At 38.1% G+C, this 27,026-nt stretch overlaps 1 protein-coding gene across 1 annotated transcript; it reads left to right on the top strand.

Moving 5' to 3' along the window:
• Positions 1–25,569, top strand: armc8 (armadillo repeat containing 8). Its single transcript, XM_041806748.1, has 22 exons — positions 1–131; positions 4,399–4,475; positions 8,276–8,347; positions 9,018–9,160; positions 9,263–9,360; positions 11,858–11,950; positions 12,044–12,124; positions 12,218–12,293; positions 12,378–12,468; positions 12,561–12,621; positions 12,715–12,915; positions 14,858–14,953; positions 15,061–15,143; positions 16,278–16,359; positions 16,537–16,623; positions 16,868–16,960; positions 17,614–17,763; positions 18,482–18,577; positions 19,150–19,245; positions 19,520–19,592; positions 21,653–21,746; positions 22,195–25,569. Exons 1-22 carry the CDS (start codon positions 87–89, stop codon positions 22,226–22,228), a joined length of 2,022 nt encoding a protein of 673 aa, XP_041662682.1. The 5' UTR covers positions 1–86; the 3' UTR covers positions 22,229–25,569.
• The last annotated feature ends 1,457 nt before the right edge of the window (positions 25,570–27,026 follow it).

Genomic DNA, 27,026 nt, shown 5'->3' with positions numbered 1-27,026 from the left:
TTTTAAAAGCCGCTCACAGCTGCTCTGGGGGGCGGAGTGTCCGCAAAGTGCTGCGCCGATTGGGGCGCTCGATCAGGGGAAGAGAGATGGCGTGCTTGTTGGAGGCCCCTCTCCGCATCAGTGTGCTATCTGTGAGTGTCACTCTCATAGTTTCAAGTAGCATTCTCACATTTACAGTGTCCAAACCTCTAAAGCGAGGGGTTAGCATCATTTGATAAGTCATACGGAGAAGCTAAGAGCTGTCAAACTGCTAAGGGTTTATGTCCTATGTTAGCCAGCAAGCTAACTTAAAGGCTTTGCAACATGTAGCACTGTAGCGGTACGCCTACGTAGCTGATGACGAGACTGTTTTATATGTCAACCTCGTCCGGACGGGCGGGGATGTTCTATATATACGACTGGATGCGTGCTACTTGGTGCCCGTTCGCTCTGTCGGGCTTTTAAAGAATAGGAATCAAACAACCAAAATAGCTGTCAGTGTCAGTCGGGATGAGTTAGCAGCTAATTGCTAAGAGTGAAAGTTCTGTCACCACTGTTCACTTACAAAATAGCCTAGCACATTTAAAACAATGCATCATGCCTACAAGTAAATAAGTCGCTCTAAAAGTACATCATTGCCACAGTCCGGCATTTTTAGCGTGCTAAGTGCAACAGCAGACTTTACGTTGTTAAGCTAGCTTGAGTTACGGGCTTAAAGTAACGTTAGCTTACTGTTAACACTGGTGAGAAGCTAGCAAAGCTAAAGTAACTCTGTGCCCTCTTTGGGGTTGTCCTGATACCGGGTTTTAAAACTTAGGTACAATTCAAGCAAAAATCAAACCTCATCGATACCTGCTTCTATGCCTCGGCAACAAAAAAATAGAAGTCCTCGGTACCCATTGTTGGACAATTTCACGTTTTCAGATATCAAAAAATACTAGTAAAATCCTGCACATAGCTTAGCAAAACTATTTAGACAGTGTGTAAGAGTTAGGGTTAAGCCCGGGAAGTTAGAGAAATTTAGACTCACTCGCAATATAGCCTACAGCAATTTTCAAATCACAGATGCTGCAACATTTTTTGACCTGAAATGTCTGTGAAATACCGGTTCAATACATTTTTGTTGCGGAAGATGTTGACCTCTACACATGCAAACATCCAAGCATCAGTTTTTTTGTTGAATAGTTTGATAAAATGCGTTTTGTCTGGTTTTTATATATTTTTTTTCTTAAGATGAGAATGACACCAAATGATCATTCCCTCCAACATCTCACACTGCATCTGCAATATGAGCAAAAAACAATTTGAAACGTTTTCAGTTTGCTTATGTGATTGAAGTAGAAAAATTAGAATTGAACCTTCTAATAGATTTATGCATCATCTGACTTCATCCTAACTTATAGCCTTACCTATATGAAAGAGCAGTTTATTTTTTGATCCATCTGATATTGTATTGTTCATAACATAGATTGACTAAATGCTTGCGTTTGTTCAAAAGTACATAACAAGAGAAACTTAAAATAATAATTCCTTGTTAAATCACTATCTCAGAAAACAGAAATATTAGGAAAGAAGGATTTTTGCAAAATATTCTTTAAAAATGACATGTGAATGTTGCATGATGTGGAGAACATAACAATTCTGCTGCAAAACAAAAGGTATTTTAACATGCATCTTTAGGTTAACAGATATATTTTGATTAGTTGCTCAGCCTTTGCTGGAGTTTGGGCTTTTTGACTGATTTATACCTCTGCTGCAGCACCTTTTTTGAAATTTATATAATTTGATTATATTTAGTTTTTATGACACTGTCTATTTGTAGAATGCTTAGGTTTTTACTAATGATCAACTGCCTAGTTTGAGGATATTTTAATACAATAGGGTTATGTAGTAAAATACTTTAAAAGGTTTAAGCATATTTACATGCAGTAAATCATCAAAAATTACAAAAAGAGTGTCAAATTAGTGAATCAAAAATAAGCATAAAAATAATAAAAAACTTTAAATACTGGGCCTTTTTCAGAAAGTGTACAAGACTTAACATATATTACTTGGTGGTTGAGGGTTTTTTATGCCTGAACCAGGACCCCTCATACATGGGGTGCAACCTGGCCACTAGGCAGTCTGTGCCCAAATATAATTTGTGTTCAGTAATGTATTTCTTTTGATATTATAATCCAGGGCTGAACAATTTTGAAAAAAAATGAATTGCAATTATTTTAAATCACACTCCATTTGGTATGTGCGCTATGTAAGAGTGACATTTTTACATGCTTTTATTCATTTTAATTGAAAAAACGTAAATGATAATTGAAAGACTATAAACATGATTAATTTGATTTGTATATATTTTTTGCAAATTCTGCACCAATAACAATAATTTATTCTTACATTAGTATATAAAATGTGCACTGAAACATCTGCTGTCAAATATTTAAATGATAGTGTTACTTGATCTTTGACAAATTCCACCTTAAAAAGACATTTCATCTCCTGCGATTTGAAAATATTTGAAGGCTAATTTGGGATTCCTAAAAAACAGTGACAAGTAGTGCAGCCCTACCATATTCTAATATGTTATTATTTTTGCTCAGTGCCATGTTTTTAATGTTCATAATGGTATGAACAATCTGCTTTTCCATTTTAAAACACTATGAATTACTTTATATATTGATGATGCCTTTGTTGAAAATTACAGGTTGTCGTTTTAACTACATGGTATTGAAAAGTTTCAAATTGTGTCACGAGTCGTATTTAAAATGTTTTGGTATTTTAACAATTTAAGACAGAGTGTACAAGTTTACCAGTAAATTCTGGTCACAAAACATAAATAAATTATATTTTTATAATGTATATGATGTTACAAGTTGTCCAGATTTTCCAAAACATTGATACTTTTGGATACCATGGGTTTCAAAACAATACAGTGCAGGAACATTTCTGCACATTGCGCGCTTTGGCAATATTTTGCTACCAAAATGGTACAAATGTAAGTTCACATTTAATTGCAATTGATGATCACTGACAACAAGAATTTACCTAATATTGATTGCCCAAACTTTTTTTTAAATTCACTGCTGTATCGATATGTTTGAATTTTACTGGTACTGGTATTATATTGAGGCTGAAAACTCCAGTATCATGACAACCCTGTTCAATAATGAGCGACACACTGTTCTGAGGAACAGGCTTTTGCAGGTACAGACAAAATTTGCTGAACACCTCTTCAGCAGGCTGCAGACACTAGAAACCAACAGTAGCGGAGTGCCATTAGTTGGGTGAGGTTTGTCACCCCTGGGGTCATGTGGAAAGTTCTGGTCAAAGCTATCCATGATATAAACAAAGTTTCTGGGTGTCACATGTAGCCAGTGGGTGCCAATGACAGCTTTAAAGGACCCTGCCATGGACGCTGCTGAATGCATTTGTATGCATGACTATCAGTGGGTTATTAAAGAAGCAGTAATTGTAGTTCAGTTCAGAATCCCTTATCTTAAAATTGCATTTCTTTTGCACTGTTGTGTCGTTGTGTTGGAAAGAAGTGACCTTGATAATCCACTGATAGCTTTGTAAAAGCCTCAGTTTTGTTGCCTCAGATTCTTAGTTTTATATTTTATTATTAAATTAGGGCTGAATAACAATGGCAAAAAGTATTATGAAGATATTCTTCTCTTTCCACAACAGATGTGGTGATATGAAGAAATACAGTTAGTTATTACAGAGAAATGTAGCCAGTTTCTATAGTTTCTATAGACTTTTATCAGCAATTAATATTTGAATCTAATGATCATTATTTATTCCAGACTTCTAAGTCTATTTTTGATCTAATGGTTTCAGTAAGAAGTAGAAGTGTGGAATTTATTACAAACTCATATTAACTGTAGCTGTTTGCAATATTTCTCTTACAGTTTCATGATAAACCAATCCTTTTTTAATTGATAAAATTGCAACAATCCCTCTCAGGGTAGCTGTTTGCTGACTTGTGCTTCATCTCACTGCATGAAAGTGGTATTAGCAATTAACATGGGCGCTGCTTATTTGTATGATGTTTTTTCTCTCATTTGATATATTAAGACCTTTGCCGTTACAGATGTACCTTTTGTGAAAATTAGGGTAGATGCCAATGTATTTAATTGGTCAACATCAGCTGATCAGCTGATCCCGATTCTAAACCAATGAGTTGGTGCGTCCCCGTTTACAGTGTGTTCATTCTGAAAGCTCATATTGCAATAATGATGAAATCATGATTTACAGTGCAGACCTACACTGAATTATGTAAATGAACATGTTATGTAGGTCAAGTTCTTTACCCTCTATGTTTTTCTTTAGTGCAGAGTGAAACTGAGCTGGTTTATCAAGGTAGAAAAATGTATGACATTTAATTTTATCGCTAACCATTCTCGTATCTGTGTCCTCATTTAGGAAGTCACTGCCACGAGTCGCCATTATGTTGACAGACTGTTTGACCCCGACCCACAGAAAGTACTGCAGGGCGTCATGTAAGTCTATCAGCACTCACTGTGTGTACAGTATGTTGTATTCTCTTTACTAAGACAGAGTAGGAGTTGGAATGAGTCCCTTTGCAGCAGATAACAGCCTGTCCTTTCAGGATTACATTTTGCGGAGCAGATATTCCTGCTGTTAGAGCAGGCTGCTTCCTAGAAGAAGGTGGACTTTATTCAGCAACTGTGATTCAGCACTGTTGGTTATACCAGACTTCTCTGTCTTTTCTGAAGTGTTAGGGAAGTTTCTTTGCTGAAATGTCCAGACTCTTGCAGGTGGTGTTTGTGTATTTTATTCCTCAGTTATTTGAATAAATTTGCAAATCAAAGCATTTAATTTGAATGTCACGCTGATAGCTTATTCTATAGAACAGGACTTCCCAAACTTTGCCATTGTTAGGACCCCATTGGCTTTTAGCTGGGACCAGTCCTTGATCAAGTCCTTACATTTTTGTTCATTACAGTTGTTGTACATCACAATTCGTGCCGCACAATTAAACTCATTGCAGTTGCAATTGTACTGCTAGACTGTGCAGTTACATAACCACATCAAAGGCTGCAGTTATCTTAGTGGTACTTGAAAGGTTTACAAAAATGCCTGCAGAAAGGCCTGTACGTTTCCAGTAGTGCAGCTATTGACCTTTGTAGAAATACCATTATGGTCCAAAACAGAAAAAAAAACATTATTTTTGGAAAATATTAAGCTATTTTGAAAGCACACATGTAAAAACATAATGTTTTTTTTATACTTTGTATTTGTGTGTTTTGACTCTCTGCATTTTCCTCGATAACCAAGTTAGTAGCCTTATTTCACTGGTGGATTTTATTGTAATTGCAATCGCAAATCACAATATTGTCCTGTATGATCATACCATATTTCCAAACTGTACGGCTCTGATTAGAATGGCAAATATCAAAATGAACTTCTTAGTATTGCAAGAGTCTCAGGTCATAAAGCTTATTTGGGCACATCATGTCCATTCCTTCTTGCTGCAATGAAGCTATACTTTATATGTATGTATGCTTTCTTCTCTGATAACATTTACATGGCAGTATTCTTTTTGTTGCTCAGTTATGTTCAGTCTGGTTGACTGGTGACCTTCTCTTCAAGTGTAGTGTGTTATTTTTTAAGATGAAAGGTTAGCATAGCTATAGAATACAAAGATTTTAAAATGCAATCATAAATAACATCTAAAACTATACCTACTAAAATGTTGTTGTCATTGATAGTTGATTATTATTCCTGATGTTGTTGAGTGTGCATGGTCCCTGTGTTTACATGCTCAGGCTTTCATGTGACAGCCTAATTTGAAATGTATTTCACTCGCCGGTGTGACTTAATATCTCTCCCTCACACTCTGACTCTCACCCGTGTCTCACTGATGTGACCTGTACTCGGACTATTTCATCGTTATTTTTAACCTCGGAGGAGTCTAGCTCTGGTTACGGCTTGTACCGCTCCACCTGACTGACTTGACTGCCTGCTCCGGCTGTACTTTTCCACTAGCTTCTCTCACCTGCCATCTGATATCAGCTGAGCAGTTACAGAGCAAAGGAAACAGTAGGGTGAAAACAGAATGAGAGAATACAGATGAACAGGCTCATTCATGTGGTACAGCTGCTTGATGTAAAAACTTGCTGTGTGCCTGTTGTTTTTAGAACCTCTGATCTCACTCAGGGCTGGGAAATATGTCCTGTTTTTAAAATGCATTGATATATTTTAGAGAAGATTTAGGGCAAGGCAGTCTTGTTTAGCCTATATCAATGTGAGGGTTAAAAATGGTAAGGTTAACACTTTACTGAAAGATTGATTACTGTAGTACTGTTTAATTAACTGAATCATAATTGCAATGGCTGACTATATAAATGCATAAAAGACTGCAGTTATTTTTACATTAAGTAGTACTTGAAAGGTTTAAAAGTCCCTCTAGTAACGCCTTTAAGGTAACTATAATTCAACTATTACGCTTTGTAAAGTATCATTAGTTTCAGCAGTTCTGTAAAACTTCAAGTTTTGTATTCTTATACTATTTAATATTTGTATGTTATGAGTTGAGAAATATTTTCTTCAAAACTATAATTTCTCCCTGCATTTTCCTTGACAAACAACCAGTAGACTCATGACACTATTTATGTATTTTATCTTCATTGCATTATTATCCAGTATAATTGCAGTTGCACATTTTATTTACAAGTATTCTAATTATAATTATTATTATCACTAACATGCATAATGACCACAATATAATCTATTTTAAATAAAAGTCTAAATACGGAACTATTTCAGGAGCATTTATATTATAATAAAACACATCTAAGGATGAACAGCATTAGACTTTTGCAGTTATCAATTTTAGTGCAGATATCAACCATTTTTGCCTAAAACTCCACATATTTGAGGCTTAGAAGGTGAATCAAAGGATGGATTGGCAGTATTTTTCAAATATTAAGTCACATTTTTTAAAATAAAGATCTAATGTGAATATTATCTTAATATAGGTATTTTCCCATTGATTTGTTTACCAGTGCCTGGTTTAATTGCAGTACTACTACCTGAGAGTGGCTCTAGAGCATCTGAAAACTGTTTGCCATTAGACGACAAAAGAAGAAGAAAGCAGTAATGTGTGGTGACACATCTGAACTAAGAACCTAACCTCCAGTCTCTTCACTCAAGAAATGATGTATTTTACTGTACATTTTTATAAAAATAATCAATTAAACAACCTGTTTAATGCAGAGCATTCGAGTAAAATGGAATGTCATTCACAAGCACCAGGCAATGCCATATCTCATATCCTGTTAAAGGCAATTAAAATAATGTGTTAGCAGGAAGGTAACAAATGCAGATGCACCATACATGTCAGTTCATCTCTTAGAATTTGTGATTTTTTTTGGTGACTTTTAAATGTAAGTTTCTTTGAAATGCACATCTCATACTGCTGAAATTTATAACAGATATATCAGCAGACATATTCATAATACTGATAACTTAATTCACCAACACATGTCGATATATGAGTCAATTTGTTGTTTTAATAATGAAATTCTGCAGATAATCTCCTGCACGTCCTCTAAATAATGCAAATATGTTGGGAAGACTTGGAAAAGTGGCAAGGGAAACTTTTGTGCCTTGCTCAGTCCACCACATTTCCAATTGGTGTCAACTTATTGGTGCAATTTTAAAAGTGCTGTCTCTCTTTTGGTTAATTTTTTGGGCTTTCTGATGCTACCAGTCATTAAAGTAGTGACAGTTTGATCATTTTGACACACGTGGTATTTAAGAGGATTGAAAAATTTTTCAGCCTCAATGTTCTTTTAATGTTTTTGTCGATGTAGACATTGTTTAGGAGTTTGTGTGCAATATTTGATAATTGAAACAAAGAAATGACCCGATACTGTGTGTCTAGGACTTATATTTTTGTTGCTGCCGTATCTCTTGGTGAAATGCATCTTGAGTAAAACTTTATCTTTAATAAAACATAAGTTTTGCTCAGCTGTTGCACAAGTGTAGCCTCATCAACATCTGATATTCAGCCTGCAGTATGCCACGTCATTCTTCCTTTATTCTGGTGTAATTTTTCAGTGGTGTTCATTTTTTAGTCTTTTTTTAGTCTGACTGCACTTTTATCCCCCTAATGGCACATTTTGTTCCCTGGTACAAACAAAGCTAGGACAAAAATTTGGAAGAGTAATGTCATGTTTTATGGGCTGATATCTTCTGATATCATTGGTAGCACTGCACATTTGTTACATTTACCTAAAGTATTCCTCATCTGTGTGTCTTTGTCTCTCTTTAGTGACATGAAGAATGCCGTTATAGGAAACAACAAGCAAAAGGCCAATCTGATCGTCCTCGGAGCCGTGCCGAGGTGAGTACCCGACCAAAGTTACAGCCTCACATTTCTTTTTCCACTTTTTCTACTTCAAAATTTCAGATCCTGCAAGCTTTATTGCAAGACAGATGCAGCTGTCAAGTTGAACTTGTGAAGTAGTAAAGTTGTGTAAAGGCTGTGTACAGTTTAAGTGCTAACCAATTTGGAAGGCAATCGCAACATAGACTCCAAAAGATTGGGATATTGATGTTTTGTTATCATTAGTGGACTAGTTCTGTATGTGACTAAAACTGAAGTCTTTGGTCTCTGCCACGTCTGAAGACATCAGACATGGCACAACTCATGAACGTGATGCTTTTAGAAAAAGTAGGCTCATAATGTCATGAATATCATAAAGGGGGACATTCATATGGTTCCCTCTCGTAAACACAGTAACGACAACTCCATCTATAGTTCGTGGCTGTTCTTGCATCTTGGTACATAAAGGTCCTGAGGGGGAATCTTTATGTCATAGAGCTTGGTGTCTCTGCTGCCTCTGAGGAGTGTGTTGCATCACTGAGTAAATTTATCATCAGCAGGTTTTAAATGTGCATACAAAAGGAAACTTCTCTTATAAACTAAAGTTAACCTTGTTCTCATTATTGACTTTACACCTCCCGGGTTAATGAGAAGCCGTGGTTTCACTGTGTGTGTTTAATTGTTTCAGGTTACTGTACCTGCTCCAGCAGAGCTCATCCAGTCTGGAGCTGAGGACAGAGTGTGCCGTGGTGCTGGGCAGCCTGGCCATGGGCACTGAGAACAACATCAAGTCCCTGGTGGACTGTCACATCATCCCTGCCCTTCTTCAAGGTTGAATACACACACAAAGCACACATGCTGATTCATGCTAATGCTTACAGCAGAGAATAAAAAAATCCAGGACCTGTAGAACACCTGTGCTTTTCCCCACAGGTCTCCTCTGTCCAGACCTGATCTTCATTGAAGCTTGTCTTCGATGTCTCAGAACGGTCTTCATCAGTCCGGTCACCCCTGTGCAGCTGCTCTACACTGTGAGTCGAGTTAATTTATACAACGCATTTCATACACAGGGCAACATAATGTGCTTCACATTCAGTCAACCAATCTTTCTTTGTGTGGCAACAATCTGTAATAAATGTTATCACATAAACTCAGAAAAAGAGCAGGCTCAGATTCTGGTATTCTCTGTTAGATTCAAAATGGTGCTTTTCCACTATGTGGTATCAGCTTGCCTTGCCCTTAAAACTTCCCACTTTTTGAAATTTTCTATAAGTGAGTTTACCTGGTGTATGTATTTTTTGCATCACCTCTGACAAAGATCCTACTTAGCTGATCCAATATTAAACTGTGACGTCAAGACACCATTGACCACTGATTGGTCAGAGAATTTCATCACTTTAAGTGTCATGAGTGGGATGTCCAACGTGGGGGTAAAAACCCTATGCCTGGCAGCTTTTTTGCTGATGTATACAAAGGCTGCACAAGTTTTGTTTTTTTGCTGTCCTTCATTTTGACAGACAGGGTCACAAAAATTCTGTCATACTGTTTTACAAGCTGTCGTTTCAATTTTCTCTCTTTAATATTGTGAATAAAAAGATATTTAAGGTGATCTTATAAATAGCATTTAACTAATTAAACACCATTTCAGGATAATTATTTTGTACAAGCAACAATCTTTAAGGTTATGCATGTTTAATCCCTCAATTGGTTTGGTGCACCTTGTCCAAAAAAACAGAGATAAAACATAGTGACACAGATGGCAGTGATATGTGTAAGCTAAAATACACAGCAAGACCTAAAAAAGAATGATGGTATTAATTAGGCTGACAAATTAGTAAAGAGACTAAGAAATGATGACAAATAGTCTACTAAAAGTGTCTTTTAAGGTAAAAGGCTGTAAGAGATATAAAAACATAAAACCCTAAGGAGCATTTAAAAATCTGATTGCAGAGGGAATAAATAATTTAAATTGGTTACAAACAGGTAAAACATAACGATGTCCTGATGGCAACAGAGGAAATTCACTAAAAGGTACATAATCAGAGGAAGCGAGAATACACTCAGCCTTACGAAACGAAGGATCTGCTGGTTAAAAAGGAATTCAAATCTCTATAGCAATATGCATCAAAAGATCTCTACACCCACGTACCTTCGGTCCATTCTAGTTTAACATTCAGACTTACAAACGCTGCATTCAATTTAATTAATTATAATAATGAAACAAGAAAGGCCAACTCGATGTGACAATCACAACCTGCGCGATGGCTCTGATTACAAAGGTGTGGCACAACTGACAGCCTCAGACCTATTTAAATCCTATGTTAATAATGATTATGAAAAAGTATAATAGACTTTATATAGGCTTTATTCAGACCTCTGATCACTGGAAAGTTTGCTGTGCAATTGTATAAATACCACAGAGCATTCACCTCCTGTTCTCATCATCATTTTTTTATTCTGCACAAGGCTCTTATTCTTTTTGTAAAGGAGAAATTGCATAAAGAACTCAATTTTTCTCGGAAACAGCTCTATAATGGCTCAGCCTCTGTGTTTCTGAGTTTTTGCTGGAGCTGCACACAGATGTAAACAAAATAAATCATCAACTATTTCTTGGATCTAAAATTACAGTGTCAAAGTCATTGATTGAGCTCACAGGCTGCGGCAGGAATGTTTATTTTTTAATAGATTTGACAACCTCCTTCATTTGCCATGTGTGGGAAATAGAAAAGGTCTGTGCATCTGTCTGTGTGACTGTGCTGGCACACGGGATCATCCTCATTCCAGTTGGTCAAAAGGACAGACAGCCTTCAAAATTTTCTGTGATCCTTGAAAAAATTACATCAATGATGCAACATTTTCGGTTCACGCAATCTCTGGCTGTTTACCTTCCCAAACTCTCCTGAACTTTTGAGCGGTGTTTTGTCTCAATGCTTGCAACCGTCCCAAGAAAAACAATAGTTTCCTCTGGGACAAAAATTCACAGACTGAGAACCAGGTAGGATATCTCCTCGATGTCCTCCATTGTTGCTGTGCATGGCTTCACAGCAGTTTCATCCGACCCCGCCCTGATTACCCCGCTTAAGTTAAGGTGATACCATAACAGGGAGAATAAAGATGCCCTCAACCAAGTTGAGCCAGTAGCACACATGGAAAAGTACCAACAGACATGATGAGGGCCTTAAAACAGACTGTTATGAATACCGATGCAACCTGTAATCCAGATTTACTGTAGCAGTCCAGCACTTGAACAGCGCTGTAATCATAAGAATAAATTAAAAATCAAATACCAATAATGTATTTTAGGACCACGGTGTCTGTTTTAAAAATCAGAGTTTCATACTAACATTTTGAATTATGAAGATTTTAATCTAAGCACATTAAATAGCTTGTTGTGACATATTTATTAAAGATAATACTGCAGATCAGCAAATCACAGAACCTCAGTCAACATCTTTTTTATGCTAGAGAGAAAAGGAGTAGATGTCACTTCCTGTTTTAAAATTATTTTGTGTCTGATTTGTTTTGAAGGATCCCACTGTGATTCCTCATCTAATGTCTCTACTAAGTCGCTCACAGAGAACCCAGGAGTATATCACGCAGATTTTCTCCCACTGTTGTAAGGTATTAGTTGGTGTTTTTGCTGCTCACATGCTCTGAAGTCCATCATAGTTTTAGCTAGGCATTGGTTCATTCACATTTGCTTGTCATCTCCAGACCCCTGAGCATCAGACGGTTCTTTTCAACCATGGCGCCATCCAAAATATCGCTCCCCTACTTATTTCCCCTTCTTATAAGGTAAGTGTGAACGTATTTGTTCACTAGATTTCTTTCACCACAGGTTCTCTGTTTAATTTCTGTTCAATCACTCTCTTGACTGTGCTGCTGCAGGTCCGGATGCAGGCATTAAAGTGTTTCTCAGTCCTGGCCTACGAGAACACTCAGGTCTCCATGACACTGGTGAATGGTGAGGATATTCTTTTTTATTTCTTCTTCATCCCCTCTTTTAGGTTAATTTTTAAACCCTAGTTTGTCCTTGTTTTTCTGGCAGTGCTAGTGGATGGCGAGCTGCTCTCTCAGGTATTTGTTAAAATGATGCAAAGGGATCAACCCATCGAAATGCAGCTAACAGCAGCCAAATGGTTAGTGAAGTGAAACCATTTTAATTCATAATAATCAATATTTTTCCTGTAAACTTTATCTTCAAGCGTGACTTCCTCTCCTCTCGTTACAGTCTAACGTACATGTGTCGAGCAGGTGCCATCAGGACAGATGACAGCTGCATAGTCCTAAAGGTAACTGCTTACAGAGATACCTTTTCACCCTTCTTTACGTTAGTTTCTCTTCTTTAAATAATCTCTGTATATGACTTCCATGTTCTTTGTTAGACGCTGCCGTGCCTCGTGCGGATGTGCAGTAAAGAGCACCTTCTAGAGGAGAGGGTGGAGGGTGCAGAAACGTTGGCCTACCTGATGGAGCCCGATGTGGAGCTGCAGAGGATCGCAAGCACTACAGACCATCTGGTGGCCATGTTGGCAGACTACTTCAAATATCCAAGCTCTGTGTCGGCCATCACTGACATCAAAAGGGTAAGTTTAAGGCTCAGACGCATTTCTGACTTTGATTCCTACCTCTTGATTTTAAACCCTTTGCCTCTTGAGACAGAGCCACAAGGGGTAGTGAAGAAATTTCCCTGCACTGAGTGGGACGACCCATGAAGTTCCTGATGTTTACATCATTTAAGTAAAAACATTTCTACCTTGAGTGGCATTTTAAAATGCTTTTTCAAAACCAAAAGGGCCATAAAGCTCTGAAATATCATCAAATTGTGATGTTAGATTGTTGTGTTTAAAGTCTTATATATGAAGAAACAGCTAGCTTTTGCACACATCTAAAGCAGACATCCTGATGATGATTGGTGGAACATTTCCAGAGGTTTCCCTTTACAGTCTGTTTGGAGCGTGTCTCTAGAAAATCTCATTTGAAGGGCCATGTAGCCCCTGCACTTAAAAAATCAGGAGACCCTAGCCTTAGACATGAATGTAAAAAACATAGGAGTAGGAATAAGGGGTAAGGGAATTACCAGATATTAAATAAGTTATTGTAGAAACAGTGTATGAGAAATGTGTATACCACTATAAAATGCTTAGACATACACCACCACCATCACCTGCTGCATGCATCCTGAAGTATTAGGTCCTAATTGTGCATTTAGAGGAAACGGGGGTATGCCTTTGAGTGTATAAAACTTGTAAAGTGCAGGTTTGATTGAAAAGAGTCCTCAACTAAACACAAAAGGACCAGAGAAGGGGGACAGAGCTACTCATAGACTGTGTGTCTGTACTTCACAACTGTCAACATTAGTGTGTCACCACAGTTTGGCAATGTCTGCATGTTGTTTTGTTTGTCTGTCACAGGCCTGACTTGAACTTAGGGCGCCCGCGTACATGGGGCACACCTTGACCATTAGGCCATCTGCACCCATCTAAAACATTTTTAAAAAATGACAGAGGTCTGGACCTCATGGACATTATCGCTTCCCCTCCATATAAAAGACCCCTGTATTTAAAAGTTTCACTTGTTATTCCGTTATCCCAATAGGTTAAGCCTTGTGTGGAGAGCCAATGTTTGTTGATAACCTGGTAAAACACAGAGAGAGTAGAATAATGCCATTTTGATACATAATTATACAATGAGGACCGCGGTGCTAAAAGAAGCGTGTCTGATTTCTCACCTGCTTGAAAGTTTGAAAACTTTGTGTAGATTTTCCAAATGAATGTTAGCTGAACCCTGATGGGGTTACCCTGAGAGGAGGGGTAATTTCTCATTCGTCTGATTTTAGAACTATAAGTTACTGAAGCTGAAGAACAATTAACTTGGATAATTAGCAGAAAAGTACAGCTGAGGGTTATGGGGCTTTAGATAGTTTTGTTGATAATTAGTCATACACCACAGTTTCAGTGGAATTTGAATTTTGAGATTTTAATAAATGTCAGACGACCACTCATTTTGTGCAGAAATGGCATTCATTTTTGTAGCAAATTCAACGGCTTTAATTTAGTCTAAAACTAGAAATGCCAGTGTCAGTGTGGGACTGTGAAAATGCCGAAGCTTTGTCCAAGTCTAATAGTTTTATTCTCCAGAGACTTTGAATGTTTGTACAAAATATTTTTGCAAAATATTCAACACTTGTTGTACCAAAGGACATTTAAATATCAACACTAACACTGCTTAAAATGACAACCAGTTAATGTTCTTTATGAGCCATTTAGAGAAGATTATTTTTTAGAATGATAATTTCTACCAGACAGCTTCCAGACGCTGTTGGTATGCTGTTATAATAAGCATTGACTGAATAACCTTCGGTGTTTCTGAATATAGTTAGTAGAAGCTTTTGTTGTCTGCCAATAAGAATAATAATTAATGCATTAAATGCATCAGAACATCTTATATGGGAGGAACTTTTAGAAAGTTCCATCATTTGTTGGTATTATGTGTCATGTCCTTACTTTTTCTTTTATTCATCTGCAGCTGGACTATGACCTGAAGCACGCACACGAGCTGAGGCAAGCTGCTTTCAAACTTTACGCCTCCCTGGGCTCTAACGATGAAGATATCAGAAAGAAGGTGACCTCTCCTTTAAATTTCTTTACTTCTATTTTTGTTGCATTTATTATTTTGCTCAGACTAACTTATTTTCTGATCTATGTTCTTTGTGTGTTTGTCTGTATCAGATTACAGAGACGGAGAATATGATGGACAGGATAGTCAGCGGTTTGTCAGAATCCAGCATTAAAGTCCGTTTGGCGGCTGTCAGGTACGCTGCGGTATCTACACTGAACAAATGTGTTTGGTAGAGTTTTAGTATCATAATATTGGAGCAGGAATGTACTTCCAATTTTTGATGGTTTCATCCCTCTCCTTTGCACATCTTATAAAATCAAAGGGATGCACAAATTTATCCATTTAACACTGGTATCTACTAATATCAACCCTTTTGACAGATAACAGCCAGTATGCGATGTTTATCTGTTGTGCTGTATGAATTTAATGCTGGCATTAAGCACATCTAACTGCTTATTAAGAGAAACTCTGATACTGTTTTCGTGGTCAGACCCAGTTCAGCCCAGATCACACCAAAGATTTGTCACGAGGCGAGTTGTGATTTGCAGCTGTCCACTCTGTGACATTCTTCATACCCGCCAATTTATACTGCTTCTTAAGTTACAGTGTGATGAATGTATCTCTACAATAGGGACAGTACTGAACATCAGGCTGTTTGATTTATGATCACTGATTAATGTCATCACCATCGTAGGTGGCATTTCACGGCATATATAAACACAAAAAGGCTTTGCTAACTTGTTATAACAAAGATATCTGCTGAAAATTTTTTGCCTTCCGCCTTGAATTTCTCGTGAAATAATTCATATAGTGCTGTGCAGCTGATATAAACAAGAACCTTTTAAAAACGATATTTCTACTTCTCTTTTTCACATTAATCGGCTTCTTGGAAATGTTTACACCTATTTCTTTCACATGGAAACTTCAGCCTGATAGCTCTCCTGTCTCCTCCATCAGTTGTGCATTTAAGCATGATATGCAGAAGATGGAGGAGACGGGACTGGCCAAAGTTTCTGTGAGAAAACTTCAATCTTTAAAACTTAAAGCATTTTCCAAAATTCGTAGAATGATTTCAACATAACTAGCATCTATAGCTAAATGAGATATATATTCCCGTTCTTCACATTTATCTTGCAACATCCTGAAACCAGCTGTCTGCGACTTAACAGACTGGGACTGAATCAGATGATTTGATTTAAGCTGCAAGTGCACCCTTGTTGAGGGTGATTAAAATATGATAAAGAATCTGAAACAGAAAATTTACACTGACTGAATACCGAGCAATAGTAAGTGAACTCTTCCCTCTTTGTCTGTTTTTGTTTTCCAGGTGTCTCCACAGTCTCTCGCGGTCGGTGCAGCAGCTGAGGACCAGCTTCCATGACCATGCGGTGTGGAAGCCTCTCATGAAGGTCAGTAGAAGCTGCTGAAAGTTTTACAGAAGGCTGACAGCAGAGTACATCTGTTTGTTGAGGATGAAAACCCATCAAAACAAAAATATCAAATATCAGTTTTAAGCTGCATTTGTATAGCTCTTAACCATGAAAATGAAAAAAATGCTGAGCAGTGTGCTGTGTTTTTGGTTGTAGCTGCTGCAGAACGCTCCTGATGAAGTTCTGGTCATGGCTTCTTCTACACTATGCAATTTACTGCTGGAGTTCTCACCCAGCAAAGAGGTACAAACACTCACAGGCCTGTTTATGGTTAGCTTTAGCATATCAGGTATCAAATATTTTTTCAATATACAGTTAGGAGCATCCACACAAAATATTAATATATAATATATTATCTGAATGCCGAAGACAGATATAAATCTGTGCTAATGCATTGTCTAAATGGGGATGAAATTTTCATCAATAAAAGAAAAAGAAGACATTCTGCTAGTTTAATGTGGGGGTGTTTTTGTTTGTGTCTCTGCAGCCCATCCTGGAGTCCGGGGTGATTGAGTTACTATGCAGTCTCACACAAAGTGACAGTCCGGCTCTGAGGGTCAACGGGATCTGGGCCCTGATGGTAAAAATAACATTTTATAAAGTTAAAATGCTTGTGAAGTTACAATCTGCAATAAAACAGATTTTACTTAATAATGATGTTTCTTTAAAGACTTAAGAAAACTGATAAAAACCATCAGAGAGCAGATTTAAAGATATTGGATGTGAGCATCTATCGTAGAATTAAGAAAACTAATAAATACCCAGTATTGAAATGTGGATTCTTTAGATTAAAGAGCTACAGCTGACTAGTCATGGAGTATCTTATCATCATTTCCATTAATTTTAGTGCATTTTTACGAGCATGGTAGATAGATTCGGGCATTAATACACAGTGTTGCTCTGTAAATGACATCTGGGATGTCTCATAAACTTGAAAAGCCTGTCAAATATTCACAGGTAGAGATATGATGATCTGTCAAAGGAGAGCAAGAGGAGATTAATTTGTCAGAAAAAACTGTCAAAGTACAGAAAAAAGGATAAGATGAGCCTTTGTCTGAATCAGTGTCAGAATCACCACAAAACCACACAGACCTTTAAGTTCTCTTTGCTATGTACCCTGTTCTCTCAAGTGTATTTAACCCTTCAAAATAAAGATTTTCCTGGATCTGTGCCTTTCAGGACTGAAAATGTTGTAATAAAATGATTTTCTTTCTTTCTTCTTCGTTTGTTCAGAACATGGCGTTTCAGGCCGATCAGAAGGTGAAGGTGGAGATTGTTCGCTGTTTGGGTACAGAACAGTTGTTCCGCCTGCTGTCAGACCCTGACACTAACGTGCTCATGAAGACGCTCGGCTTACTGCGAAATCTTCTGTCAACACGCCCTGTAAGAAAGGCCATAAACACGCACATATGGCTAGAGACATAAAGCATTATACATGTACAGAACTTAATACCCCTAAGGCCCATTTATGCTCTACGTTGCAAGCTGAGTTTTTTTGTCTGATCATCAGAAAAAAAGAATCTCTTCTTCATCTTTTAGTCCATTTTCTATAAAAAAGTAAAGATGCATCGAAGCGGTAAAGCTTGATGCACTTCTCCTGGGTGATCATACCTGCAGCATGAATAAAAGAAGAGCTTCTTACTTATAGTCATACCTTAAAACAGATTTTAAGGATATTTTTTATAGTAAAATAGCTACATAATGTTGCTATGACATGGTTAAATTCAGTGATTTCTAAAAAAGAAAGTAGTCGGTGAAAGAGCAAGTATTTCTGTCCATATCCATCTCATGAAAAACATGGTAGCGTGTACAGAAAAAACACCTGCAGGACAAAGTAAAACCCTTTTTGGGTCTATAAATAGACTGTGTTGGTTTGCAGGTTGCTTCTTTAGTGGTTCAGTACTGCGGTCAGATGTCCCATGAGGGCTTTAATGGCATGTTGCAGAAAAGTTTCTGCAGTAACCTTGAACGCTCCCTTCACGCTGCCTAACCTTCTGTCTGGATTTTAATTCAATGCCACCACATGTCCTGAATTTACATAAATGCACAGATATCATAAATCCTGCATGCATACTGATTCTCCCCTCTCTCATGTCGCAAGCACATCGACCAGATCATGAGCTCTCATGGAAAGCAGATCATGCAGGCGGTGACCCTCATCCTGGAGGCAGAGCACAGTATAGAGGTCAAAGAGCAGGTGAGCATCCTCCTCGACTGCTGTATGATTACTGATGGTTTTCATGCAGAATTCATCCTGCTGCTGCATTGCAGAGCAGATTTAACATTCTACAGATATGAGCTGTCTGTCTGCCCATGTTGGTCTTCATCCTGTGTTCATTTTGGGTTTTACAGAGCTGGAAAATAAATCAGCAAGACTTTTGGTAACTAAATTCGAAGGCAAGAAAACTGTCTAGATGTCATATATTGTGTATATGACAATATATTGTGTATTCAGATGTGCAGTGCAGAACCAGTTACTTCTCTGAAGACAAGATAGAAAGGGGGTTGCATTGTCCCCCATCTTTACACAGCTATGTTTGTAGTGAAGAGCTGAATAATTTAGCTTCTTACACATGTGTCTCTCCTGGGTAAATTTAGGAAATTTTCATGAGTTTAGTGTGAGTGCAGAGCTAATGACATTACTTATCCTAGCTTGTTTTAATGTAGAGTTTAATGTGGCGTCATACCAGAGCTTAGGACCAAATGTATGCAAAGCTGGTGCAACAAGACACCAAAAACAACACTGTCTTTCAACATTTGTCTTACCAGACGCTGTGCATCCTCGCCAACATCGCAGACGGCAACACCGCAAAGGAACTCATTATGACCAATGACGACATGCTCCAAAAAATCAAATACTACATGGTAAGACTTCAACTGATAACATTTGCTGTAGCTCATTCCTGTTCTCTTTTAGATAAATGTTTAGTTCTGGTGAAGCTTTGTGTCTCCTTTTTGCTTTTGTCTGGATTTAAAACCGGTCCTGAGTTCTGTTAGAAAGCAGACGATGTCATACAAATCAGTGGCTACACTCTGTGCTGTTATTTAAGCAGTAGGACATCTGGTTTATGTGCTCTGAGCTTTCTTTTGTGCTGTTTTTCCTTGCCTGTAATTGTTCTGACTCTTGTTGTTCCTTCAGGGGCATTCGAATGTGAAACTGCAGCTCGCTGCCACCTTCTGCATCTCTAACCTAATCTGGAACGAGGAGGACGGTAAGAGACACAACACTCAGGCGTGTGTGAAAGGAAGAGAAGAGAGAAGCCGGGTTCAGAGAAAGGGAAAGGAGGAGGAGTGTGGAAGTGTTCCTGTTAATGCAGATCTGTGTTGATCAGGGTGGTGTGTACATATGCACATCTCCCAGCAGCTTTATGTTGAACTAAACCTTTTCTTATTTTCATTACAAAAAGCATTTAAGTAGTTTAAAGGCCACCAGCAGAAATTTTGAGTAAGAATAAATCAGAGGCTTTAGTTTAAGCCAAGCTGCTCTCATCATTCTTATCACATGGTGCACGTTACTCACAGTCAGCTGGAACATCCCAAGTCAGGGTTTTTATACTGATGTTCCAATACAATCACATGTTGCCACTAATTCCCCCAACATACCAAGGCAAGCACACTTTCTGATATCAGTACTTTTTTGAATACAGTGTGTTTTAATCTATCTCTGTTATTTCAATTGTAGATAGCATAGAAAAGTACCAAAATTAGGGGAAAAAACTACATTTATTTCATGAAAAGGATAAGAGAAATGAATCCATTAGAAACTGCAGAGAACCTATTATGCAACATTGCTAAATTTGCACAATTTAAACAGTGTGCAGGAGTATACCTGCAAATTTTGATAATAGAATCAAAGAATAAACCATACTGGGGGCCAAGAATCTATTTTGTTCAATGGTGTTGAAATGGCTGTAAACGTTGTTTGATTTTTACAGGCAGAATAGCAGAGTTTAAACATTTGTCATTGACCTTATATTACCTTGCAAAGCTTGGATTGCCCAGATTTCTTGTCTGTCATCAGGTGGATTTGTCTTACAAAGCCTCAGTCTGAAATGATTGTTCGTGGTCCAAGAATGACCTGGCCAATCAACATTATTTTAGGAGAAAGAGGAGTAGTTACATGCATGGTTTAGCTGAGGAGACTGCAAGCCTGTAAACAATGATGATGGCTGTAGAGATAAGCATGGATGCAGCTACGACAGCAGTTTGATTAGAACTTGACAACATTTCTTAGTTGAAAAAAGCAAAGAACCACACTGGACGCTTTTCTTGGTGATAAAGATATTTATGCTCTTCTCCTGACTGGCTTCAGCAAGAGTTTAATTTACCAACCAGCTCCACTGAGGGAATCGTCATGGATGAGAATGGCTGCCTATTCAGCTCATTTCATATAGTTTATGCTTTGGCGATGGTGCACGCCCACTACATCTACAGTGTTTAACAAATTTATTAGACCACCTGTCATATTTTTCTCAGAGACCATCCAGCATCATGAAGTGCTTTAGTGCTGACTCTTTCATTTTCAGTGAGCTCTCGACGTTCTACCATTTTGAACAGGAATGAGGGACTTCAAACTGAATTCACCCAAAGTTGAGCTGGCTCACTGGCTTCTCTGAGAAGTCAGAATTAATCAAGCATAACATTCAACCACTAAAACAATTTTTTCTGTTCAGGAGTGCAAGTAAATAACTATAATTTGACATATTAATCAAGAATGTCCTTTACTATTTTTTTCAGTTTTTTTGTAAATCAGTAAATTTGACAATTCATGGATAACAATAATAATTATATTTTAGCATCAAAAATATCATTTGGGTTAAAGAGCTTCTACATATTGGTGTATTAATCATTGCAGAAACATAAAAAATGATTTTGGTAATTACTAATGCTGTTAATTTAGGGCAGCTGTGGCATAAACCTTACTTTGGTTAGGGTTAGGGTGGTCTAATAAATTTGTTAAGCACTGTATGTTTTATTGCTTTTTTAGTCTCGGATTATAGGATGTAATCATTGCACCAAAAAGATCTTGTATGGTCACTATTACTAAGATCAAAGTCAACATACATGGTTGCCGGCACTGGTGTTGTGGATTTTCTTATCCAATGATTGTTGCTGCAGTGTTGCAACAACTACTAGGTTACAAACTAAGCGTGTCTTTCTAATAATAGTGGTATTCATTAGCTCATTTTAGAGCTATAAACAACCAAATTTTAAAAGTTTCTTTCAGCACAAAGTCTGACTGAATTCTTTACACCTCTTTCTGTGTTTTCAGGTTCTCAGGAGCGTCAGGACAAGCTGAGGGAGATGGGCTTTGTGGACATCCTGCACAAACTCACCCAGGCCCCAGACCCCAACCTCAGCGACAGGTGGGCAGAAATAACAATTCATAAGACTGTTTTCACATTCGACATGATTGCTTCATATCATGCCTGAGCATGATTGCTCTCCCCCTGGTCTGTGAAGTTTCCCAGTTGGTTGCACATAGTGGCACATAGTTGGATTGCGAATCCATCAAGGAAATCTGGTTTTGATGGAGAGGTCATGATGACATATTTTTTTTTTTTTTTTTTTTTTAACTTTGGGTTATTCTGATAAAAATAAGCCAATATTGATATATTTTTGGATCATTGTCGAAGTTGTACAAATGTGTTGGCAGCTTGCAGCAGCTTTCGCTGCAGTGTCTAAATATCATGCTTTTTCTTCAGTACGTTTTAGTCATATCTTTCTTCAAAAATACTGTTTTGAAAAGAATTTAAAGCTCATAAATTGTGAAGCTTATTGTGGACTGATAGTCTCTCTCACTCTCACTCTCAGGGCGAAGACAGCGATGCAGCAGTACCTAGCGTGACGATGGAGGACGGCGATCCTCAACTGCCAGCCTCACTAACAATCGTGGGGAGGACTCCTGCTGTTGGTCCTTTTGTTTCTTGTTTTGTTGCACAAAGACACCTTTTCTTTTGTTTTCTTCGGACCTGTGGCTGGCCTCCCTTCACTTCCCTTCCACCTCCGACTACCACCACCTCAACAGTTATGCTCACTCCAGTCCTCCACCTCGGAGACTCTGAGACCATGGTCGTTGGGAAATCAACGGTTAGGAGGGGTTGTCTTCTTTTTTTTTTTTTTTTTTTTTTTTTTTCTTTTCAACAATGAAGTGATTTTCCTTTGGGGCGTTGTGATTTGCAATCTTTTTGTTTATTCCTTTATTTTTGGAGTGCAGCAGCTTGACAACAGAGCTCCATTGTTTTGGTGCTTTTTGGACTCCTGTTGGAGGAGATTCTGGTCTCAGAGGACCGGACTACGAGGTTTGACACACAAGCAGGGCTGTTGGACGGTTCCCACTTTTATTTTTTTAATTCTTAATTAATATTACTATTAATATTTCCTTAAGGCATTGCAAGTAAGGACACATTTGGAGAAAAAAGCAGACTGCCTATTTTGAAATTTTGGGTGTTTCTTTTTTGTGGATACATACCTCGTAAATATATAAATATATATAAATATAAACATAAATATATATTTTTGGATTCTTATTTTTCCCCTTGAACCTCTGTTTGTTTCATTCACTCTCTCTGAACCATGTTTCTCTGCACAGTGAGGAGAAACCACCACTGTCTGATTCATGGTCTATGGAGGTGAATTAGGATAAGAAATGTAAGTCGCCTTAAAGCCCAGTTCAGATGAGATTCAAGACAAACCAGGCAGTTTTAGAGTGTTACAGCTGTGTGAAATGAGAAGTTGCAGCTCAAAGCCAATGTGTCTGGCCGTTCTTCGAGTTTTTCAAAACGCGATCGTCTGGTTTTTAAATCATGTAGACAATTAAATCATGTAAAATCATGTGTTTCAACACCTCAAAGCCCAGAGAGGAAGTCAGTTGGGCACATCAGTTGCGTTACAGTTAGTATCATAAGCTAAAGTAGATGTTTATTAATGTTATCAGCTCACCAATTGCCAAAAAATACATTTTTTTTCATCAGCTGTTCCCTCTGGGAAATATAGTTTCAGTAGTTAGGGTTTGCTCTGTTAGAGGCACCACCAGTTCCTCTATTCAACTAAACAGCTCAATAGGTAACCAGGAGAAATTGACAAAAGATGGGATATTTCCGGCCACTTTATAAATCAACATTAGCCCCCTGAGTATTCAGTTGAAGCACCCATGGATCGCTCCAAAGCTTCATCTCTTTTCAAACAAACATTTTTTTAAAAGCCTTTAGTCCCTTAACCTGATAGACTGTTTCATATCTCCATTGCATGGGTATATTTTACATTCATATGGGATAGCTCCCATAGAACGCGTCTGTGGAGGGCAGGACTTTCCAAAAAAAAATCTGATTGGACAAACCTTTGCTTGACAGGCAAATGCTTCCATAGCTTCTGAACAGTGGAGCTTAATGTGGATAAAACTGATGCCGTGGCCAGCCAGAGTCTTCTCTGCATAGAGAAGCCTACAGTGTGGCTCTTAGCTCTTGTGGCGCAATTCTGATAAAACTGCCCCCTTTTTACAGCTACATCTGAGCGGATCACTTCATCACTAGCAGCAGTTATGCACACTAGCTTGCAGAATGAAAACAAAATCATCTTTTCCTTTATGAAAAACTTTCAGTGCTTTTTGGTAAATCGGCCACTATACTTTAGCCATATCCGAGCTAAGAGCAGCAATGTTGCCAGCCATTGCTAAGGGCTTTGAGTAGATTGATGGTTTAAATGATTGCTGCACAGCTACACCAGTGTGGTCTGAAACCATAACTTAGAGCTGGGAGACAGCTTCAAGGTGCTTATTCTGTCAAATGCACTGTTAAACTCTGTTATGCATTAAGAATAATGCATGAGTGCATGTACAAAATGACTCCCTAATGTCCAATAATCATGGTTAATGTAACATTTTATTGCCTTTTTTGGCGATGTCCTCATTCATATCATACACTACAAGTTGTATGCAGCTACAAGACAGGCATGAAAGCTGAGGTGGACGCACAGAGAGTAGTTGATATGGAAACACAACATTGTCTCCAGTTGCAGCAACATGAGCTGACAAGCTTTTAACTTTCACGTCATCTTGTTGTGAATCTTTGGTCTGAACTTGGCTTTAGGTCTTTGCTTTCCTCACCGTTGTGGTTCTGCGTGCACTGGAGCCTTCACTTCACTCCTGTCTGACTTCCTTATGATCCCAATGGGAAAATGTTGTTCCAGAGCGCTGCCTCTGACCTGCCCGGTTACTAATGAACAGGCATGAGAACAAGGAGATAAGAGGATGCATGTGTCCTCACAGCTCATTTAATAATGTCTGATGCTGTTCCTGCACTCTCTGCAGCCCCCTCCTCTGCCTCTGTAGAGCTGGGCCATATGGATAAACATTCAGATCTCTTTTTGTCACCATATATTTATATCTTGATATTTATTTTCTGTAAATGATTGTCACAATACCAGAATTACAAACTTTGATGATTCTAGCAAAATTTAAACTGTATTAAAAACCTGTTTGGTTTGGCAACAAAAACAGAAGTCCTGAGATGTTTTTAAAAATCAAGAATTTCATGTAAACTCCTTCAAACTGTCTAAATTGCACAAAACTTTATCAACATATCCATGAATGGAAGTTGTCAAAATTTTCTGACAGGGGATTTCCTCAGGGTTCACAGCGCTTTTACCATGCCATAGTTTCACCTTGACCAATGGTGTGCACCCTGGTTTGCTGGGTCCTGGGGCGCAGTACAATTTATACAGCAGTAAAGAGAACAACAAACAGCATGCTAATTTGCCAGTCTGGGGATGATTTCCTTCCTGTTTTGACGTAATGTTGATTTAGTGATGAGAAAAACAATCGACAGTCTGTACCTGGTGTTTTAATTTGAAAATTACCAGGTGCTTAGTGCTTTTTGTGTTGATCTGCTCTGTTCAAATTGATGCATGTTGGCAGTCAAGGCCACCCATAAGGGGTAAAAAGGGTAAAGCTGTCTGGGACCCACAAAGACATGGTCCATCCTACATTTAAGACACAATAACCTTTAATTTTAAACTAAAATGCCCACAGATACTTACCAAAGCACCAAAAAAACGCACATTTTAGTTGCTGTGCCTGTTTCAAAATGTAAATCCCTTCTTAAAGGTCACATATTTTACCCCTTTAAGAAGAGTTTATATTGGTCTCAGAGGTCCCAAAAACATGCCTGTGAAGTTTGTTGCTGATAAAACACTCTAATATTGGATTTTTGCATGTCTAAAAATCCCTCTGTTTTAGCCCTGCTCAGAATGAGCTGTTTCTGTATCTGTGGCTTTAAATGTTAATGAGCTTTCCGACCCCGTCCCTCTCAGGAAATGGATGTGGCTCTCCTGATCCTCCTCTCAGCTGCCAGCCGAGAGGAGGATCAGGAGAGGAGAGTGGAATTTTCTTCCAAGCAGGGAGGGCCAACCTAACCTGGAGGGTGGTGCTTACTCCCCACATGACATCATGAGGGGAAAATCTGAGAACAGCTTGTTTCAGCACACATTTTCTGAAAGGTGTGTGGGGGGGGGGTTGTGGACAGGCCAGGGGCACATATTTTTGTAATATAAATTTTGTGGGCAGTGGACTAGGACAGTAAAGTCAGAATGTACTGCCATGCTAAGAACTGCACCTTTTTATAGTCTGTTCCAAGGCTTAGTGTTGTAAGGTCCAGGAGGCAAAAGTTACCCAGGACACTAGTGCTAATACTGCAGTTCCAATATAAATGCATCAAGGGCTCATCTATGGAGCTTTTTAGGGCCCTGCTGTGATTGTTGTGCAGGCAGCAGTTTTGCTCAACATGAGCCCTATTCCTAGACTGTGTTTACATGGACTTTAGTATCTTGGTCATGAGCCTCACCTCTTTCGTTCATATTGTGGATACTGTTTTTACATGCACACAGAGAAACCAGTTTATTCATATCCCTGTATACATGAGAAATGCTAGTATCCTGGTTTCTAAACACTGCAGGCATCTGTGAAACTTTTTTTTTTGTAAGGAGAGGTCCTTGTTAATACACTTCCAGAAAATAAACATATTACTCTTAAGTTTTCAGGCCGTTAGTTGGACCTGTTCAGAGGTTAGTAAAGCTGTTATTGCCCTTTAGTAATCAATCTTATTTACATGAAGATTATGTCCTTAACTTTAAGAACAGGTTACAAAACATTTGAAGAAAAGAGAGGATGGCAAAAAGTGAATCGGAGTTCTAAAATAAATAGGCTTGCATGGTTTTAAATTCTTATACGATGCCATTATAATTATTGATCACTGAGAGTTTAACAGAGATGTAAAGAAGAAGCTAAGCAATTTTGCAAGTGACTTAATTGACTAAACTGTTGTGGCAACAATTTCAGAATAAAAGCATTATGAGAAAATGTGGGTAGCTCAATTTGGGCCACGAACAGAACAAGCTTTTACTTTGAAAAGTACAATGGAAGCGTTATCGTTTCTATCCACCTACTGCCCACAGGGCTCTGAATTCTCTGTAACTTGTACCATGAGCAGTCAGTCTCCATCTCCACAGTAAAATTAACTCACGGTTGATTCATGGCTTAAAAATCAATCCGTAGTTCATCATTCGTCTAAATATGAGCGCGTTAACACTGCTGTCAGCTCACAGATTGATTTTCTGCAGATAGCAGGCTGATTGTAAATCACTTTCTCTGG

The sequence above is a fragment of the Cheilinus undulatus genome, linkage group 15, assembly GCF_018320785.1.
Source record: "Cheilinus undulatus linkage group 15, ASM1832078v1, whole genome shotgun sequence".
NCBI lineage: Eukaryota > Metazoa > Chordata > Actinopteri > Labriformes > Labridae > Cheilinus > Cheilinus undulatus.
This window is presented reverse-complemented; position numbering and strand designations above follow the sequence as displayed.

What these genes read in the sequence shown, in the direction of transcription:
- armc8 (XM_041806748.1), top strand. Translation starts at nt 87, where the DNA reads ATGGCGTGCTTGTTGGAGGCCCCTCTCCGCATCAGTGTGCTATCT. An exon ending in CAGCTAACAGCAGCCAAATG is followed by an intron (nt 12,469 to 12,560) that starts GTTAGTGAAGTG and finishes CTCTCGTTACAG; the next exon opens with TCTAACGTACATGTGTCGAG. An exon ending in AATCTGGAACGAGGAGGACG is followed by an intron (nt 19,593 to 21,652) that starts GTAAGAGACACA and finishes CTGTGTTTTCAG; the next exon opens with GTTCTCAGGAGCGTCAGGAC.